This window comes from Typopeltis vanoorti, chromosome 3, assembly GCF_054136105.1.
Source record: "Typopeltis vanoorti isolate ZY-2024b chromosome 3, IOZ_Tvanoo_1.0, whole genome shotgun sequence".
Classification (NCBI taxonomy): Eukaryota; Metazoa; Arthropoda; class Arachnida; order Uropygi; family Thelyphonidae; genus Typopeltis; species Typopeltis vanoorti.
In genome coordinates, this window is record NC_143551.1 from 141,379,317 (window position 1) to 141,400,576 (window position 21,260).

General features: G+C 36.8%; 1 protein-coding gene across 1 annotated transcript in view; it reads left to right on the forward strand.

The window, feature by feature from the left end:
* Positions 1-21,260, forward strand: part of LOC150108618 (vacuolar protein sorting-associated protein 26B-like) — a 184,945-nt gene that overhangs the window by 83,196 nt on the left and 80,489 nt on the right. Inside the window, exons 3-4 of the mRNA XM_090416076.1 lie at positions 2,530-2,605; positions 13,841-13,997. Of these exons, the coding sequence (XP_090272202.1) occupies positions 2,530-2,605; positions 13,841-13,997 (233 nt within the window). The remainder of the gene's footprint in view (positions 1-2,529; positions 2,606-13,840; positions 13,998-21,260) is intronic.

The window sequence follows — 21,260 nt, forward strand, 5'->3', positions numbered from 1 at the left end:
ACACTGACTTACAGGGAGATTCTTATTCCATTGTCTAAGTCTTTAATTAGGCCACACGTGGACTATTGTGCCTGGGTTTGGTCACCTAGTTTTCAGAAGGATGAAGAGATGTTGGAAAAATTCCAGAGGTGACTGACTAAGGTAGTTTCTAACCTCTGGAATGTTGAGCATGAGGTAAGGTTGAGAAGATGCAATTTGTAGAGTCTGGTGGGCAGGAGGAAGAGGGGGAGATATGATAGAGACCTACAAGTTAGTAAGGGATTGTTATAGGATCAATGCTGGAGAGGTTCTACAGAAAATAGTGGGAGATCAGGGGAGAACCAGAGGTCATCCCTGGAAATTGTATAAATAGTGTGTGAGTAGGGGAGTGAGAAACAGGTTTTTTTCATGTAGAGTTGTGAATGATTGGAGTGCCTTGCCTGAGAGTGTGGCATCTGCAGAGAATTTGAGTGTGTTTAAAGCACGCTATGATGAGCTGTGTATAATAAAAGGACCTCCCAGATGAGTCTTTGACTCCATGGGGTCTTGGGTAATAATAAGGTGCTATAGTAATGAAACAAAAAAAAATTTGAAATGAAGAAAGGCCACTGTTGTTCAATATTTTAATGGATGAAATAAGGGATAAGATATAGTCTTTATATTCTTGTATTCTAATCAAAGCAGAGCGTCCAGTTCGTCCAAAATTGCAAGGATGACACGAGCAGAGGGAGGTGTAATGTATCCTTTGTACATGGTAAGAAGGAAAACAGTTTCCAAGCTGGTTTTGAAGGAAGTGTATAGATTGAATTTGTGGAGAATCCATGGTCTTTGTCTGAGGTTCCTTTAATTTATGGTATTGAAATTCTTTTCACATCAGATTGTAGTCTGGCAGACGTGTGATTAGCAATAATTTTTTGAATGGTAGTTTCATTGTATCCATTAGACATCGGATTGTTTTAATTTTATTCATTTCATCTAAAAGAACAGATCATATGAGCTCCATGTACAGAACATTTGATAATACCTATCTTCATTGAAGAATGACTGTGAGGATGAGTGAATGTACATAGAAATGTCCACTGATTAGAAAGAAGTCAACAGACAGCCCCATGGGCAAGGTGCATTGTGCCATATAACTCGACTGTGAATGGCGTTGTATATTGTCTGTGTCTGTGTGCATAAGTTGTGATAAATTTTACTTTTTATAATAGATCTGTGTATATTTTATGGTAGTGAATGATAAAATAGACTAGTATCTACATATATTTTATGCATTCATTACATACCTAACTTTGTCTTAATTTTTCGATATTTCTAGGCTAACTCCAAAAACTCGGGTTTTTCAAATTGTCACAAATCTCGAAAAAAAATTTCCAATATATTCATTGAAAAAAATCAGCATATAAGTGGACCGTGTAGTTAAAATTGTGTTGTTCAAAGGTTGATTGTATATACAAGAGTATAATAAGGCCAGTTTTAACTTATGCATCTAAAACAAGCTGAAACATCTAAGATCAAACATTTAAATACCTCTACAGAAATGAAAACACTGAGACAATTGAAGTGAAGACAAAATGATTAAACCAGAATATAATTTCTTTTTGAAATTGATTTTACTTTATAACCAAGTGAAACATTTTTCTTACAAATATGCTAGTGGTTTCCAGCCTTTCAAGAGCGAGGTTATCATTATTAAAAAAAAGAAAAAAAAAAGGGGATGAGGAAGTTGTTCATATTTTGCTTATTATCTGAAGCCAGATAATAAGCAAAATCAAGAGTTAATGCATTTCCTGAGTGTTCCTTATGCCTACAGTTTGACCTGCTTTGAATAAACTAGGAGATCTATTAACATCTACTTTGGAGAACACGGGTGCTACACCTGCAATCATCTGGCAAGTCCAGACAGGTAGACCATTAACTTGGTTACAAAATAAATTATACTTGACAAATTATATTCTTGTTTAATCCTTGACCCAAGTGTGTGCAAACAAAGTTTGTACTTGGATTACCTTCATAACTAGGCTACTTGTATATAGAGGTAGGCCATTCTGCTAGATGAGAGGAATATTAGTGCTACACAGACATTACTACAGGTCTGAGATTTTTTTTAATTGACATCAGCTACGAAGCACTTGCCTAACCTCAAAAAGTATGGCTATGTTAATTTTCCAAAGATCTGGGAGACAGTCATTCTTAGGTTATGCTGTCACCACAGTTCCAGTTAGAAAACCAGTAGAATATTAGCCAGCAGAATAAATTTTGTTTTTTGTTGGAGTTTATATTGTGAATTATTGTTGTGAATAACCACCAATACCCAAGCCTCTCCTGTATTATTAATATCATTACACAACTGAATATTTATTCAGTTGTTTGCTGATACTACAAAATTCAGTAGCATAATGGTTAATTCAACCAATTAATTGTGAATACTTTTTTTTATTATAAGCATATTTCATATAATATCTTATAATAAAATTTCAATTATGCAATTTCATATAACTGAATAAGGTTTAAGATTTTTTTTATTCTTTCTATAATTTATTCTTTCAGGTAAACATAACGTTGAAGAAACCTGGTACAAAACTTGAACATCAAGGTGTAAAGCTAGAATTTTTGGGAGTAATTGGTAAGCAATAAGTGGTGGTTTGTTTTGCTTAAAACTTATTTTCTTTTTATAGCTTCATAGATTTGAGTATATAAAGAGGAGAGAGATGCCTTGGGTTTACCTCCTGTCATATACCCAAAGTGTCATTGATAAGGCCTCACAAGATTTCAACTTGTTATTAAACCAAACTTAGAAGGGAGTGACAATTATCTAATTATTTTATACATCAAGCAGGCAACATACAATATTAACTTTGAAATTTAAAGCTTCAAAAGTGAATTGCATTACTTACATTAGTATTGCATTATTTAAAAACACTTGAACAAGAATTATAATTAATTGCAATTTTAATTAAATTTTATTAGGTGGATAGTTTGAAGTAACATCCAGAGGTTTCTTCAACCTATTCATCACTATCAGAGTGTGAGAATATTTTACCTACTTGATATAAAATAAATGGATGTTAATTATTCATTATAATAAGAAATTGAATTTCAAAAAGTTACTGCCAAACACTTAGCTATTTTTTTACATCATATGAGAATTTAGTTCATATCCTTGGGGGAATAACTTATTCTGACATAAGATTTCAAAAGAAAATATTAAAGCATATAGGGTTTAGTTAAGAAAACTAGTAGATATTTGACAAAAATGGCTACACACAGTGAAATACATATTTAAAAAAAAAACAAAAAAACTCAAGTTCAATTTAGAAATGTGGGATTCTTCTTTTTATAAAGACCAAATCCATCTACAATGAAATATTGCTAAAAGACCTCTAGAGAGTCAGGGGCACTGATCGAGGGAGGCCACCCATCACCTGCACCTCATGTCTTACCTTCTTGAATTCATTCACGCTATCTGCACTCACAACCCCCATATGCAAGCCATTCCAGTTATCCACCACTCTGAGAGAAGAATGTAGCTCTCACCCTTTTGACTGCATTCATTCTCCTCCTTCCACCACCCTCCATAAAAGGACATTCCATCTACTGGTATCCTATATGACCCTTTCAGAAGTTTGTAGGTCTCTTATATCACCCTTCATTCTCTTGTTTGCTAGTGGTGTCTGCAGTTTACAAATTCTCAGTCTACTCATAATCTATGTTCCACAGTCCCGAAATCATATTTTACACTCCTTTGCATCCTCACCACTGTATCAGCATCACCTCATAGATCAGATCTGCACAGAGTATTCCAGATAAGGTTGTGTCAAAACCTTGTAAAAAGGCAAAATGACTTCATTATATAGTGGTACCTTGGTTTGCAAGTATAATTCGTTCCGGAAACGTGCTCGTAATCCAAAGCACTCGTATATCGAAGCGAATTTCCCCATAAGAAATAATAGAAACTCAGATGATTCATTCCAAAACTCAAAAATATTCATATAAAAATTATTAATACAAAATACATAAAGTAATTGAATTTATTAATTACATTACAATTACATATTACAGTAATTGTATTGGATAGGATGACTTTCATTGTCACTAATGGAATCACTGCTATCTGTTGACTCTTTTTCTTTTTGTGTGACTTTAACAAGGAACCTATCCAATGACATTTGCTTTTGCCTCCTTTTGAGGATTTCACGGAAATATGACATTGCATTGTCGTTAAACAGATTCATCGCTCGCACTCCACAGCCTTACTCAGGTGGTGCTTTTCTACAAAATTTTGCACTGTTTCCCACATTTTACACACCTCCCTAGACTTCTTAGACATAGACTTCTTATAAAATCTTGTGATGGCGGCCACTTGCATACCTTGTTCGTGCTTCCCGATGATTTCCTTCTTAACTTCCACCGTGATCATCTCCTTCTTCTTACCGCCTTCCTTTTCAACCCGTTTCTTCATTGGGGCCATTGTCGTAGTACAGTTAATAAAGAACAGTCACTACATCTGGACACAAAATAAAAAAATGCTTTACGCGCACACACGTGGTCACAAAGCAAGCATGAATGTTGACTATACAAATATGGTATCCCAATTGAGACCACACTTGCGAGACGATTAACCACAATCCCGAGGCGGCTTGTGATCACGTGACGCTCAGCAGACAAAGCATATAGGTAATACAGTACTCGTATTGCAAGACGTCGCTCGTTTATCAAGTTAAAATTTATTAAAAATTTTTGCTCGTCTTGCGAAACACTCGCAATCCAAGGTACCACTGTAGTTGTTAATGTTCATTTCAGCATTGCAGTTATCCTCTGAGATGTATTTGCAGTCTTTGTAGCATGGCCCCTGAATTTCAGTTTCCTATCCCTGACCCTCTCAGTTTTTTCTAGCATAATCCTGCCAGTATAATACACATGTTGTGTATTATATTGGTGTAATATCACCCTTGTGCAATGGGACTATCATACATTCTTTCTGCTCAAATTATCCAGGTTGAGATGAATGTCACTAAAGTTTTTACATCTGGATAAAAGCTCAGTTTCCTAACTTCCACACTTAAGTAGCAAGAAAGAAGCATTTCTGCACGATGTCAAACTGATATCTTTACTCATTTATGTACTAAATAAAAAGTTTTCATTTGACTGTATTTTTGTTGCACAAGGTAAACAATTTAGATAACAAGAAAAATGGAAAAAAATTGTAAAATTGCTATTAACCTCACTTTAATGGAATTAGGTGCTCACTGTGGTGAAGTAGATTATTATTACTACGTGACACCTCCAAGGAGTGCAAAGACTCATCGAGGGAGGGCACCTACTCTACAACTCTCTGTCTCCACCACTCGATCCACCAACTATGGCAAACCTCATCATCACACCAATGGCATCTTCTGGCCACCATCACCACTAGTATTTTCACAGCCATCTATGCCTACGCCAAGATTTGAACTCTTAGCGTTTGGCTGGAGAGCAGATATGCTAACTACTTGGCCAACCAGGCCAGCAATCTATTATAAAGGTAACTTTATAATAGATTATAAAGTTACAAAAGATGTAATAGGTAAAATATGAGCTCAAAAGGATGAGGAAAATGTCAGGCAAGGAATGAAAGAGGATGTGATAGTATATATCAGTGTGAGAAATAGTGTAGTAACCCAATTTTAGTAATTATGGGTGTAGTGCAGTTTCATTGATTTTGAAAATGAGCAGTGAATACTTTCCTAATATAATTTACCATGTGGCTGATGTTGTAAGATATAGATGATTGTGTTGAAAGAATTTAAGGTTAGAAAGGACTGATTTAATGATAGATTACATAGGAAAAATAATGTTCAGTATTATGGATGTGGAATGATAAAATTATGGTTGTATTTCAGTGGATGTGGAACTTGTAGGGATTGTTGAAAGTGAATGGCTGAGGAAAATAAAATTCTTAGGTATAAATGCTGGAAATTCTGTCTGCAGTGTTGAGAATGTGTGATCAAAAAAAAAAAAAAAAGAATTAAAGTAATTATTGATATCAACTCAGAACACCAGAATAGGATAACTTTTGTACTTGAATTTTGGGACAAAGGAAAATGAAGAGATGAAAATTACATTGTAGGTCTTTGATGGAAGTGGGAAAGACCTTAACCTAGGAATTGATAGTTCGGTTTATTTTTATGCATGCTGAAAGTAACACATAGTGGGAATAAATGAATTCGGAGGATTCAGTCAGGATGAATCTAAGTAGATTGTGGTGGTTGCTCCTAAGCATGATACCCATACCAGTACCTAGGTCATCTGTGGATGATGTGATGCCTGTATGTCACGCTGAATGGTAAAACATAGAAAGCAGAAACTTAAGCACAAAATTTTTTAGTGTGAACTTGAACAAGCAAAAATTAGAGGAAATATTGCCTCTGACATTAAATTCTGATTTCGAAATTACTATTCAGTGGGATGAAGTTGATGTTAATTTCAATTCTAGTAAAAACTCCATTCTGTTTTATTTCTTGCAAAAACAGAACTCCTTCCAGCCTTTTGATAACACCCATATCTCTTGATAAGATGAGATTTCTGTTCTTGGGAATTACCCTGTAGACTGGAATCTTTCTTGGTCATAAACATTACAAATGTCACTTGCTCAGCATCTGAACAGTTATTCTTTCTCTCAAAACATGTTATCTATATACAAATTATTGATTATTTTTTTGCATTTGGGGTGATGTTCTTAAGAGCAGCCAAGTTTTTAATGGTAGTTGTGATATTAATAAAAGATCCATCTCAAAAAGTAGGCATCTTTAAATCTTTGCTCAGCAGAGCACATGTTATCTGTTCCTATTCCCAAACTCTCTTGGGAATAGGAACAGATAACATGTGCTCTGCTGAGTCTCATCCAGTGCATGACTGCCTCTGTTGCCAGTAGTTTCAACCTCATAAATGGCACGCAATAGTGCCTCCCCCTCCACTCCCCTTTTTAATGCTGATATAATATTCATTTCATTATCTGAATTTAATTTTGTTTTAATCACTTAAATTTAGTGATTAAAATTGACTTGAATTGTGATCTTTTAATTTGTAACAATCGCAAGTGGAATTCTAATATACAGATTAGCTCTGTAAATAGGATTAACATTCTTTTTTCTAGCTTCACCTTGTAATTATGCCAATATACTGATGATGACCAGTTATTTTCTGGTCGAAATATTTGCAATAGGAAAAAATTTTCTTGTGAATGTGTGTCTAATAACAGTAATCAAGAATATTTGACTCAGTATGGAAGAGAGGAGTTAATTAATCTCCCATCTCTTTAATTCACACTTACATATGCTTTTAGTTTCTGCAATCTATTTTTCAATAAATATTTCTATGGTTTTCTGTTCCTCAGAATTGACTCAATTTCTCCACTCCTTTACATCTGTTAAAACATGTAGTAGCTGTTCAAAATCCTTTCATGGTTTAGCTTCTAATTTGCAGAACCAAATTTGTCTTCCTCTTCATTTATTCCTTCTGTTGCTGTCTTTTGAAACAGTCTTCTGTCTTATATAATTTCTTGAAGAGTACAGTCTACAGGTATTAAAGATTTAAGTTCAATATAATGTTTCCTCTTTTTCTTAATTTTTCTGTCCATCCACAGGACTAATGTATTATTGTATAGATATATTAGTTCTGTGGATAGTTAACTGAGAGAAAACATACCAAATACTCAACTAAAAAGTTCTTAGTAGAAAAGGGAGAGAATTTGGGCAGTCTCTTGTGGATAAGATTACCATAATAACAACAGAAAGAAAAGCTATTTTTCTAGTCAGTACTGGAATTTTTTGAATCACTTCCCTGATCTCAACAAGTAAGGTGCATTGATATATCCAAAATTTAGAACTCTAATTTTTAAGAGTGGCATAGGCTGCTTGCTATATCAAGCCCTGGGGAGCACTTGCTAAGACTTTCTCTCTCTCTTACTGTTTTAAATTGTTTCCAGTAATTTTGCATGGTGTTTAATCTTAAGTGCTGCTCTGAGGATATTGAATTCAGTTAAATGAATCCAGCCTAACGAACTCAATGTTTTGAGTTCGCTAGGCTGGTTAAATCCAGCCTAGCGAATAAATAAGTTGGATTTTCTTTAATAAATTTGAATATACTGACTTTGCCTTTTACAAACAGATTTAAGGATTATCTGAAGCAGTGGTGTCCAATCTTTTACTTTACTGGGGCCATATTCAAAGTTAAATTGACTTCATAGGCTGCACTGAGTGATTCAAGAAAAATTAGCATTATATTTTCTGTATCTTGTTATATGTAAAAGGAAGTTTCTGTTTTCGTGTTCTTGTTTTTTATTTTCACTTAACTGCAACAAATCTGAGTAATTTATTTCTTTAAATTGTAAAAAAAGTCATTTTATATTTTTAATAAAAACAGTAGCTTCAGTCCAGTAATTAACCTGGATTGAAAAACTTTAATGAAAAATGTTCCTCTTTGGAATGTTTATCATTAAAAAAAAACTTTTTTTTTACTTTCATTTTTTTTAAATTCCTTAGTTTTGCTTTTAAATGCTCACTTTAGAAAATTTACAATCTAAAAGGATCACTGTTTTTCAATATAAGATGAATAATTATAATTCAATGAGATGATCTGAGGCTTGACATTTTTAATTGTTCCAAATTTTGAAAATTTTCTAAAAAGGTTTAAAAAGAAAAGTTAATAAAAGAAACAATTCAAATGCCAAAACATCACTTCGTAACTTCAACACTCACACATTTGCTGCAATTGTGTGCCACTGTCTTTTACATTTGTTTATTTCCACTTATTTTAGTGTTGAACTAACAAAATGTAAAATGCTGTTGTAGTTCACTTTCAGTGTATGCCATATAACACTTGTTCACAGTAGTGTTTGTTGAGAGCTCCTGATAAGATAAGTGTTATTTTAAGTTATCATTGACAATTTTGCATGAATATTACGTAGTTTTGTTTGCTTTTCGTATCTTAGTGTGTCTGTTGGTGTTGTTTCAATTATTAATTTGCTAAGATACGATAGCACATGGCTCTGGTAAGAAGAAAAATGGAGGTTAGTAATAATGGTTCGCCATCTTTGTTCAATAACGGTAACATAAAGGAGATTATTCAGTGTACTATCTGCGAAATGTATTCGTTGTGGAGAGCAGTTGGAATATGGTTAGATGATGATAGTGGAGTGAATGTATGCAGAAAATGTAAGGAAAATGAGGAATTAAAGTGTGTTTCAGGTCGTGAGTGTGATATTTTTTGTCAAATTTCAGAATGTAGAAAATAACGATATGATCAGAAATTGCGAGGTTGTACCAGAGAGCTGTGAGGGCGTGAATGTAGAAGGTGTGAATGAAGGTATTAATACAGAGCAAATTAATGGTTTAACAGATAGTAAAAAAAATGAGATAGATGCAATGAGTGAGATTGCGCTGTTGAGCGGAGTGATACATAGAGCAAAGCCGCCACTGGAGCGTATGCACAAATGTCTACCGAGTGTACCAGCCAATTAAAAAAAGTATGATAGGAAAAATAAGAGTACGATTGTGAACGTAAACAAAATGAAGGAGCGATTGCTGTATGGAGATTCATTAGTACGAGGTGTGATAGTAGAGAATTTGACAAAATCATACCAACCTGGTGCGATCATTAAGGACGTAAGTGAGTCTATTAGGGAGCAAAAGCAAAGAGTGAAAGAAATGATAGTTGTGGCAGGTACGAATGATTTGAAAGGAGATAAAATGGAAATGATAGAGGACCTGAATGAATTGTTTGAGGTAGCAAAAGAAAATAGTGAGAGAGTTAGGATGATTAGTCTTTTTCTGCGGTATGACAGTGAAGAGTTTAGAAGGAGGGCCATAATTGCAAATGACTTTATGCGTGGGTTATGCATGATGAGTGGTGTGGAATTTGTGGACGTGTGGAGTGAGTTCGATGGGCAAAAGGATCTATATAAGATGGACGGTTTGCATTTGAATGGATATGGTGTAAGGAGACTTGAATAAGTGTTGTTGAATGAAGTGGATGTGCAGAATCAGGGAAACTAGATTTATTAAGGGACGGGGGAAGTAGATATGCAGACCTTAGGGAGGCAGTTGATTGTATGAATGAGTATAATATGCCCGAGCGAATAAGGACAACAAATCAGAATGGAATAGTTAGTATAAGGCATCAAGGTAGGAATGGGGCCAACGGAGGTCTGCAATTCATGTATACTAATGCTAGGAGTATTAGGAACAAGAAGGAAGAATTTTTGGGCTTGGTTGGCACTTCCAGACCACAGGTTATTGGCATTAGTGAAATGTGGCTGACTGAAGATGATATAGCTAGTGGGATTGAATGTGATGGGTATAGTGTGTTCAGGAATGACAGGGAGAATAAAATGGGAGGGGGAGTATTACTGATGATAGCTGATGAGCTGCAGCTAAGGAGAATAGAAGTTGAATTGCAGGATAGAGAAAAGAGCATATTTGAGGCCATTTGGTATGAGATTGAGGCTAGCAGAACAAAATATACAATTGGGTGCTGCTATAGACCAGGTAATGGAAAAGATGGTGGAGATAGTATGCATAAGCAAATAGAAGAAATGAGTGGAAGGAGGGTAATTATTATGGGAGATTTCAACTATGGTAGCATTGATTGGAGGGAGGAAGGAATTGGATTTTATGCAGTTATTAAGGGATAACTATCTGCGACAGCATGTAATGGAAAATACTAGGGGTAAGAGAGTGTTTGACCTAGACCTAGTAATTGCATCTGAGGATCTGACTGTAAAGAATATGACCACATTCTCACCAATTGGTGAGAGTGATCATAGGATCTTAACTTGGGAGGTGGCTAAAGGTGTGGAATTTACAATAAGACAGGGTACATGTGGAATTATCAGGCTGGTAAGTATGACAAGCTTAGGAGTTTGATTGGCTCAGTACCATGGCATGTAAAACTGCAAGGGCAGTTGGATGTTGCTAGTGCATGGGAGGTGGTTAAGAAGTGTTTTCAGGAGGCAATGGCTGACTGTATACCTAGAGTCCAAATAATAAATCAAGTAGGGATTAAATGGATGAATAACACCATTAAGCTTGAGCTGCAAAAAAAAGAAACAACTGTGGAGGGAATTTAAGGAGAAAGGTGACCTGCAGGCACGTGAATGGTATAAAGCCCAGACCAGAAGGGTAACAAGTGTAGTAAGAAAAGCAAAAGCGGATTATGAAAGAACATTAGCCATGCAGGCTAAAGAGAATCCCAAAAAGTTTTTTTCGATATGTTGCAAGTAAAAGAAAAAAATGTATATGGCAGAATGATTTTAAAGAATGCCGATGATAGGGAGGTAACTGAATCAGTTGATATAGTAGAATTACTGAGTGAGCACTTTGCAAGAGTATATCATGCTGGTGGTGACGTTGCAGAAATGGAAGAACCAACAGCTTATACGGGAATTGTGGTGAATGAAGTGGAGGTGAATAGTCTATTACAAAACCTCAATGTCAATTCATCTGCGGGATTGGATGGTATACCAGCTCATGTCGTATGAGAAGCGGCTAAAGAATTGTCAGTGCCTTTGACCATTTTGTTTAATTTGAGTCTCGGGTCTGGGTTAGTCCCAAGGGGATGGAAAGAAGGGGAAATAGTTCCACTGCATAAAGGAGGTTCCAAGACTGCTGTTGAAAATTACCAGCGGATCAGCATATCAGGAATTGTTGTAAAGGTCTTGGAGAAAATAGTTAAGAAAAAATACAGGATTGAATAGATGAACATGGGATACTGTATGGGGGAAAACATGGTTTTGTGAAGGGTAGATCATGCCTTAGTAACTTGCTCACGTTTTATAACACAGTGACCGCTGAACTGGGTAAGGGTAATGGGTTTACAGTGATTCTACTGGACCTTGCTAAGGCCTTTGACAGGATACCACATGGAATTCTAATTAGTAAACTGCAGCATATGGGGATGGATATAGGGTTGGTGAGATGGATAGGAGGGTGGTTGATGGAGAGATATCAGAGAGTGGTTTATTCAGGAATAGAGTCCAAAAGACTGCTTGTGACTAGTGGTGTGCTGCAGGGTTCTGTTCTTGGACCACTACTTTTCAATTTGTTCATTAACATGTTCGCTGTCAACTACGAGTATACTCGTAGTTGGTAAACCAGCTACACAAGCCAGCTAGGAGTATACTCGTATGACGCTTACTGCTGGCAACGAGATTACTGTACTGACCTTGAAGAAGAGAAAATGCTTGGCTTGTGGAGCTAGCATCAAAACTGTGTATTCTCATAGATAGTATATGCTCTGCACAAGCCAACTACGAGTATACTTGTATCACGCTTACTGCGGGCAACGAGATTACCGTACTGACCTTGAAGAAGTGAAATTACTCGACGTACGGGAACAGACTATGCCGAAGTAGCGTGGCAGTGAACGTGTTAACGATATAGGAAAGGATCTGAGAGGAAGTGTTCACTTGTTTTCTGATGATGCAAAATTGGGTAGAGCAATAGTGAGTGCACAGGATGTCAAAATTTTGCAAGATGATTTGGATAGTTTGGAGGACTGGGCTAAGGAAAATGGATGTCAATTTAATGTGGCAAAGTGTAAGGTTATGCATTTTGGGGGTGAATAGATTAGCAGCAGGATATCACATTGGTGAATCTGTACTCCAGGAGATTGATGAGGCTAGGGATTTGGGAGTGTTGGTGGATAGGGAGTTGAAGTTTAGGGCACATTGCAAAAGTGGCTAAATCAGCTCATCAAATCACTTGGTTGCTGAAAAATACTTTAACAAGCAGAGACAAACAGGTTATTATTCGTCTGTATCGAGCCTTGATAAGAGTTTCTTCTCAATGGGGAGGAGGTGGAGAGGATCCAGATACGAGTGACCAAGATAATAGCAGGACTATGGAATGAACTTTATGAGAACAGGTTGAAGATTTGTGGGCTGCAGAAATTGGTTGACAAGCGAAAAAGGGGTGATGATTGAGACATTCAAATTACTGAAGGGTTTCTATAAGATTAATTCAGAAGATATTTTTAAGAATAGGACTAGTAGTGGGAGGACTAGGGCCATCCATGGAAGCTTGGTAAGAGTGTGGTTAGCAAGGGTGTTAGAGCTAGGTTTTTTACTTGGAGAGTGGTAAATGAGTGGAATAATCTGCCAGAGTCTGTTGTGGGTGTGCCTTGACTGTAAATGAGTTCAAGGTGAAGTATGATAGATACTGTGTGAATGTTGAATAGTTCTTGACATGATCTTGGGCCTCCCTCGATGAGCCTAAGGACTCCTTGGAGCTGTCCATAATAATAATGTAAATTTGACCCAGTGATCTATAGGAATACTTGCTTTTTCTGAAGATTCATTGAAGTCACTGAAACCTATCACAAATCAAAACTGGACAAGAATGACTATTTTAATGTTGAAGATTCATATTATCTTTGTAAGCCAGTTACTACTGATCACCAAAAATGAAACTGGCCAAAAATGTATCCAAAACCAGTGCATATTTCCAGTCATGTGCTGGAAAACACATTTATTAATTGAATCTCTGGTTAGATTGCATTGCTGTTCCAAGCATCAGTTGATATGCTTGTTCATAGTGAGATCACTGTATTGATCACTATTTTACCATATATATGTTCACATTAAAATTTTTCAAGAGAAAGGAAGAGAGAATATCTATATGGATGTTGTTACAGGTAAAAGATATTTGGAAATATGTGCATTCACCAGATTTTTTCCAAATCTGGTGAATGCATATCTTTCTTTGTTATTTCATATATTGAAGTATTTATCTCAGATGTATTAATTTTTTTTTTTTTTAATAGATTCGAAATGCTTTCACATGCCATATTTGATTTTTTTTTTTTTTTTTTTTTTCAATACTAGAGTTGTACTATGACAAAGGAAATCACCATGAATTCTCATCTCTAGTTAAAGATTTAGCACGACCTGGAGATCTCATGCAAAATACTACTTATAGTTTTGAATTTATGAATGTAGAGAAACCGTATGAGTCTTACACAGGTGCTAATGTCAGATTACGGTAAGTAATTTTTTTTTATTATTATTTATTAATCTGTTTACTGTAATCATGCTATTTTCTGAAAATGCATTTATTAAAAGTAGGCTTTATTTGAAGTAATTCACATGTGAATATTAAATAATGAGGCAAATTTTTTTTACAGGCAAATTATAAATAGAAATTGCTCAAAATAATCCTTTCAACTGCCCAAGTGGGCTCTTTCAAACAGGCACAAGTGCATTGTTGAATAACTTCATAAATTCTCACATGGATGATGTTGGAGTGAGTGCCTCATCAAAATTATGAAAATGGAACAGTCAGTAAACTGGCAAATCAGCTTCAGAAATAATTTAAAGTCAGTATAGAGGAAAGATTGCCTCTTACATATTGAGTGGTTTGCATGATTTTGAGGTTGTAGGGATTCAGTAGATTTTCAAGATTTGTGGAATTATTCATAAGAAATTTTTTCCAGACGAAAAAAATTCTTATGAATAAATTTCTTAAGACTACATTTACTGACATCCATTTTCCCATACTCACAATTCTGATATTGCATCATTTAAGCATTGTTTAAATGCTTCCTATGGACTGTCAATATTTTTCTCATCCAGCAACTGATCCCATTCCACTGAACTCAGTATACCTCCTCAGTTGGTCATAATTTCCTGCTTTGTAGTTCACCATGTAGCCTTTACTGAATGGAACATGCATGAACTTAGTCACTTATCCCAATCCTTTTGAAGAGCCACCACATCAACACCATTATCAATAATCCTTCTCAGCTTTGCATCATCTGCAAACAACTAAATACCCCCATGCAAACCGTTAACAATGTTATTGACATAAGGAGGTTAAACAGTAGATGTCCCATACTGAGCCAACTTCTGTGTCCTTCTGCTTCCTTGGCACTTCTTCCTTGTATATAATATCTTTGGAATCTGTCAGATGGCCAGTCTATTTCACTAGCTTAATATCAAAACCCATATGTTGTAATATAAATATCAGCATGTCAGGTGCCTTTTGTAAAATCCAAAAAAAAGGCAGTACATGGTTTTCATTTGTCAACAGCTCTTGTAACTTTCTTATGGAAGGTGAGCAAATTACTGAAACAAGTTTGCTCTTTAACAGATCTGTGCTCTGTGACCCTCTTAGATAAAATTACCCTCATCTGCCCAATGTTGTACACAGTCTCTTTGATACCTGATGTCTGTTCATCCTCCAAGTCAGACTACACAATCACTCTCTCATCCAATCAGGGGAAAGGATGACATCTCAGTTACAATCTGATCACCTGATGCTAGGACCAAATCCAAAAAGTCTGGAAATTCTCTTCCCTTACAGCTGTATGCTATTTCTCTCCTGGTTTGTATGGCTATAGTTAAAATTGCCCATGATGATCACTTATTTTGCACTTTCCAGACTTAACTATTTAAACATCTGCTCTTATTCCTCTGTGGTCCCTGGCCTATAGCAACATTGTACTAAATATTCTCTCCTGTTTACTTCCACTTCACACCATATGCTTCAAACAGTTAGTGCCTTTTACCCCAATTTCACTCTACTCTAAGAAGACACAACTCAATCCACCACTGTGCATTTACTCTTCTTGTCCTGCTGAAATATGCCATACCTCCCCCCCACACCTTTCCAGGTAAATATTTACAATGTGGATGCTTATTATGATTGAATTTGTCCATCCATCTATTATTCATTGGGTATCATCAGATGCTGTATAGTCTCCTCCAGTCCTCAGTGATGTGCTACACCAGACCTCTCCAGGTGCTCCTGTTGTATGCCTTTCTGGAGGCTTCAACTCTCTGAAGATCAGTCACTCCAGACACCATCCATTGAGGCTCTACCCTTTCTTCTTTTTCCAGGAATTTTACCTTCTACAAGGGTTGTAAATAAAGTAATGGCAACACTTTCAGAAGATGTAGTTGATAACTCAAATGTTACTCTTGACAGAGGTGCTAGTTGTGTGAATTGTACATGTTCACAAGGCAAACACAGCCCATTCTAACAAGTATCCTTGTGTGGAGAAGTGGTTAAAGCTAGCGTATCAGTGTACAACATCCTAAAGTATGTTCACAAGAGTAGAACAATGATCCTGGGCCAGAGTTCAAGTTGCATGAGGTAAAACTGCAAGCGACTGTTATCATGGCTTTGGGGAAGCCTGTGGCGATAGTTCTGTACTATGCTGGACTGTTGCAAGATGGGTCAGCGCATTTTGTGTGGGGCAAGATCACCAGGATGGTAATCTCTGTGCAGAATAACCAGCCATTTCAGATGAAGATAAAGAGTCCTTGTTCAGGGACTCTTTACAGTTGATTGGTGATGGACTTATGCTAGTTTGCCCAGAAACTTGGATAAAATACAAAATGTTTGGCACATCCTAAAAGATAGATTCTTTGTGAAAAATTTCAGCTCGTTGGGCTCCACATTGCTTGACTGAGATCCAAAAACAGTACTGGTTGATGGCCTCTGTCTGGAATGATATGAAAATGAAGAGGATGCATTCCTGAATCATATCATAGCATTGATGAAACTTGGGCAAGGACTTATGAGCCTGAATTGAAGGGATCATCCCATCCAAAAAAAAACTTTGCCAGGAATCCAGCAAAGTTAGTCATGCTGATAGCTGCTTGGGACATTCATGGTGTCATTCTTCCTCATGCTGAGAGCAAACTGTTAATGTACAGTACTATTGATGATTTCTGGAGTACCATTTGCATCTGGCTTTAAGGAGAAAGTGACTACTTTTTTTTTTCCACCCACAGATTCTCCACAGTGTTCGTTGCATGACAATGCACAATGTCATGTGTTGCAGTTGGTGATAGAGATGTTGGACAGGTGGCAATGGGAAGTATTGGAACATCTTCCGTAGTCACCAGTTATGAATCCTTGTTCCTCAAAATGAAAGAACTCTCAGAGATCTGTGGTTTCATGATGTGCAAGAGATTCTTTAGCAATAGGTTGCACTATCATTGATATCAACGGCTAACGCTCTGCTGATGGTATTCAGCAGCTCCCACAAATTTAGAAACTGGTCCAGAACATGACAGGAGATTACACTGAAGGGATGTAATTGTATAGACTTGATAAACTATTCTACATTTTGTGCACATGTTGCCACTACTTTATTTACAACTCTCTTATTACTGGTTTGAGATGTCCTCCTCCTGTCCTTTCAATGTGTCCAGAGTATTTCAGCTTTGTTCTGTCAATAGCTTTAAGGGGCCTTAAAGTTCTATCAATTCTTTCTAGCACTCATCCACTACATCTCAAAAGTGGCTATTCTTTTCTTAATAGACTTTAGGTTGCAAGTCTCACATGCATAAGTTGTTGGATAAACAACCACATCCGGAATTCTCAACTTTGTTCCTATGGAGATGGATTCATCTATCTGGATTTTAGACAGGTCACTGATTGTTGTTTTAGTCATTCCTAGTCTTCTTCTTCTAATGTCTTCTGAACAGCAATAGTGTGTCTGCTCTCCAGTCAGGAAGCTGCGGGTTCGAATCCTGCTGTGGGCATGGATGTTTGTGATTGTTTATGGAAATACTAGTGCTGGCAGTAGATGCCGTTAGTGTAGTTGCGGTCATTTGGTGGATTGTGAATGGTGGAAGCAGAGTTGTAGAGAGATGCCCTCTCTCAATGAGGCTTTGGACTCCCTGGAGGTGACAAATAATAATAACAACAGATCCCAGGTACTTGTTGACTTCCTCAATTCTTTCTGCATTAAGGTACACTTGTTTCTCAGGAGCTTACCTGTCTATATTTCCTTTGAAAACTGTATTTCTTGCCAGGATTGAGTTCAAGGTCCTCTTACTGATCTCATTAACTTTGTCAAGATTTGTCCTAATTCTTACTTGTCATTACAAAGGAGTACTGTATCATCAGCATACCTCAGATTATTGATCAATCTGCCACCTATACTAATTCCTGTGTTAAGCTCATCCAATGCCACACGCATGATGTCCTCAGCAAAGATACTAAACAAGTGAGGAGAAAGTAGGCAATCATGTTGACCTGAAGCCAATCAGTTAATCTAACACATGTTCTTATTGTGGCGTCTAGCTTATTTTCATTATTTTTCACGGTTTCCTATGCTAAACACAGTCAAAAGCTTTAGAGTAGTTTATTAAACATGTTACCATAGGGAATCTAAATTCTTTATACTTTCAGTGATCCTAAGGCAAAGGATTTAATCTCTGGTTCCCTTGCCTATCCTAAAACCTGCTTGTTTCTCTGGTATCTCTGCCTCAACTTTTGCCTCAGTTCTATTTAAAATGATCTTTAATAAAGTCTTGCAATCTTTCATATCTCCCTTCTCGTGTGGTGGTATGAAAACAGACTTCTTCCAGTCTCTAGGCCATGTCCTGTCTCCAATATCTTTGTAGTCAATCTAAGAAACATTTATCCCTCATCTCCTTTGTCTTGTTTCGGATAAATATTTAGAATATCTATAGATATTTCCATTCCAAAATGTCCTACATTGTTTAAATTATATATTGCTCTCTGTAAATTGTCTTCCTTACAGATATTATTACCTGATCATCGGAAATAATGTATTTATTTTATTCTAGGAAATTTCTATACCTGGGTTATTTAAAGTGTTCCACTGTGTGTGTGTGTGTTTTGCCTTGGTGGCGCTAGTGTCCTTGGTAAATGTGGCGGTCGAGTTTAGCTAGTCTAGAAAACGTGTTTTTAAAGTTAAATATAGTGTGGCTTTTTGTCACAAATTGTGCTAAAATTGTGCATCGGTTAGAAACAAGTGTCCTTCAGTGGTATTATTGTTTAGAACTGTGGTGTATATATTGTGTTTTCACTGCCGTTTGTATCACTATATCAACGTGTAAAGATGGCGTTCAACAAGAAACGTACGTCAGCGGCGCGCAGGACTTCTACTACTACACGAAAGGCTGGCTCAGCGTTAGATTTTTCGCAATGGATGCGTTGCGGAAACTGCTACATGTATGCACCGAAAAATGTGAAGGATCTGTGGTCGGTCTGGCAAAATGAAAAGAAAGAAAATGTCGACGTATGTGAGAAGTGTCGGGATAGGCTGGAGCGTTTAGGAATGGAAGCTGACATCGGGACCGTAGCGGAAGAACTTCGGCAGGAGTTTATGAAAATGAAAAATGACCTTCATCTTCTTCATGAGGAAGTGGAAGTGATCGGTAAGGAGATACTGGAAGTTAAAGCTGAGTTTAATGTGTTAAACAGAGAAATTAGGACTATAGAGATTACTTTAGCTGAAGTAACTAGAACAGGATTACATATGGGTGAGTCTTTGGTGAATGATTCAGTAATAAATAGTATGGGAGTGATTGGGAGTCAACATAATAAAACCACAAGTAGCCAAGAAGAAATGAGATGTAGTGAGAGTGGGGGGGTAAGTAATAGAGAGTTGAGTAATGAAGCTGGGAGAGTCATGCTGAATAGTGTAGAGAATGAGTCCATGAGTGTGAACTTGAATGAAGTTAATAGTGGTAAAATATATGGTGATTCTATGATTAAGGGTATGGAGAGTGGTATGCATGAGGAGTGCTTGGCTGATGGTACAATAGAAAGAGTGGCTTTAGCAATAAAGAGAGGGCATGAAACAGACAAGATGATAGTTATGGTGGGTACGAATGACCTGAGAGGTAGTATAAATCGGGTAGGAAAAGATTTAAGAACATTATTAGATATTGTGAAGAGGAAAAGTGTCAATGGGAGAATAGTGTGTGTGCTGCCTCGTTTTGACAATTACGAGTTAAGTAGACGAGCAATGATAATGAATGATATGATTGCAAGAATGTGCAGAAAAAGAGGTCTGGAGTTTGTTGATGTTTGGAGTGTGTTTGAAGGAAAAAGGCAGTTGTATGCTAGAGATGGACTGCATCTTAACATGGAAGGACATAAGAGATTGAAGAAGTTATTGTTTTCTGAACAGGTTGAAGTTATTGGGCAGGGAAACTAATATTGAAAAGGTTGAGTGTAAGAGAGAGAAACTTTAGCACTGATTGTGTATTTATTGATCCTTATAGGCAGAATAAATTGCAGAAGAGAGGGGGAAAAAATCGGCATAGGACTACGGTAGTTAGTGACTTATATATGAGTTCTAAAGCCGGTACAAGATCTAGAGGGAATCTGCAATTTTTGTATACCAATGCTAGAAGCATTAGAAATAAGAGAGAAGAATTTTTGGCATTAGTCAGTGAAATCTCACCAAAAGTTGTAGGCATTAGTGAAACTTGGCTGTCAGCAGAAGATGTGGTCACTGGAATTGAATGTGATGGGTACAGTATTTTCAGGGAGGATAGAGAAGATAGAACAGGAGGAGGAGTACTGTTGATGATAGCTGATGTGTTGCAGCCAAAGAAAGTAGTATATCATGATGATAGACATGTGAATGAGAGTTCATTTGAGGCAGTCTGGTGCGAAATAGTGACCAACGCAACCAAATATACAGTTGGATGCTGCTATAGGCCAGGGAGTACAGGGGGAGATATTGAATTCATGCATCAGCAACTTAGTGCAATGAGTGAAGGCTTAGTGATTATTATGGGGGATTTTAATTATGGTGATATCAATTGGAAGGAGGAAATATCACGTAGCAAAAAGGAAATGGAGTTCATACATCTGCTACGAGATAATTACTTGAAACAGCACGTAACTGAAGGGACACGTGGTGTGAGAGTGTTGGACCTGGTTATTGGTTCAGAGGTTATATGCATAAGTAAGGTGACCTCGTTACCTCCAGTTGGTGAAAGCGATCATGTGGTATTGACTTGGGAGGTTGCAAAATCTGTGGATTTTGCTATTAAGAAGGGGTATGTACCAAACTACAGGTTAGGCAATTATAACAAGCTTCGGAGTGAGCTTGCAACCATCCCATGGCAGAACATATTGCAAAGGAAAGATGTTAGCAGTGCTTGGGATAAAATCAGCGGGTATCTGAGGAAAGCAATATCAGATTGTGTCCCCATGGTCAGGAGGTCAAACAAGGCAGGCATTAGATGGATGAGCAGTAGTATCAAGCTTGAACTACAAAAAAAGAAAATGTTATGGAGAATTTACAAGGAGAAGGGCGATCAGGACACCCATGAGCAGTACAAGGCTCAAGCTAGGAAGGTTACCAGCATAGTAAGAAAAGCTAAATCAGATTATGAGAAGACCTTAGCCAAAGAGATCAAGGGTAATCCCAAAGAGTTCTTCCGCTATGTGGCAAGTAAGAAGAAGAATGACTTCGGAAGGATAACCTTAGTGGGTGCTGATGGTATTGAGGTGACAAAATCA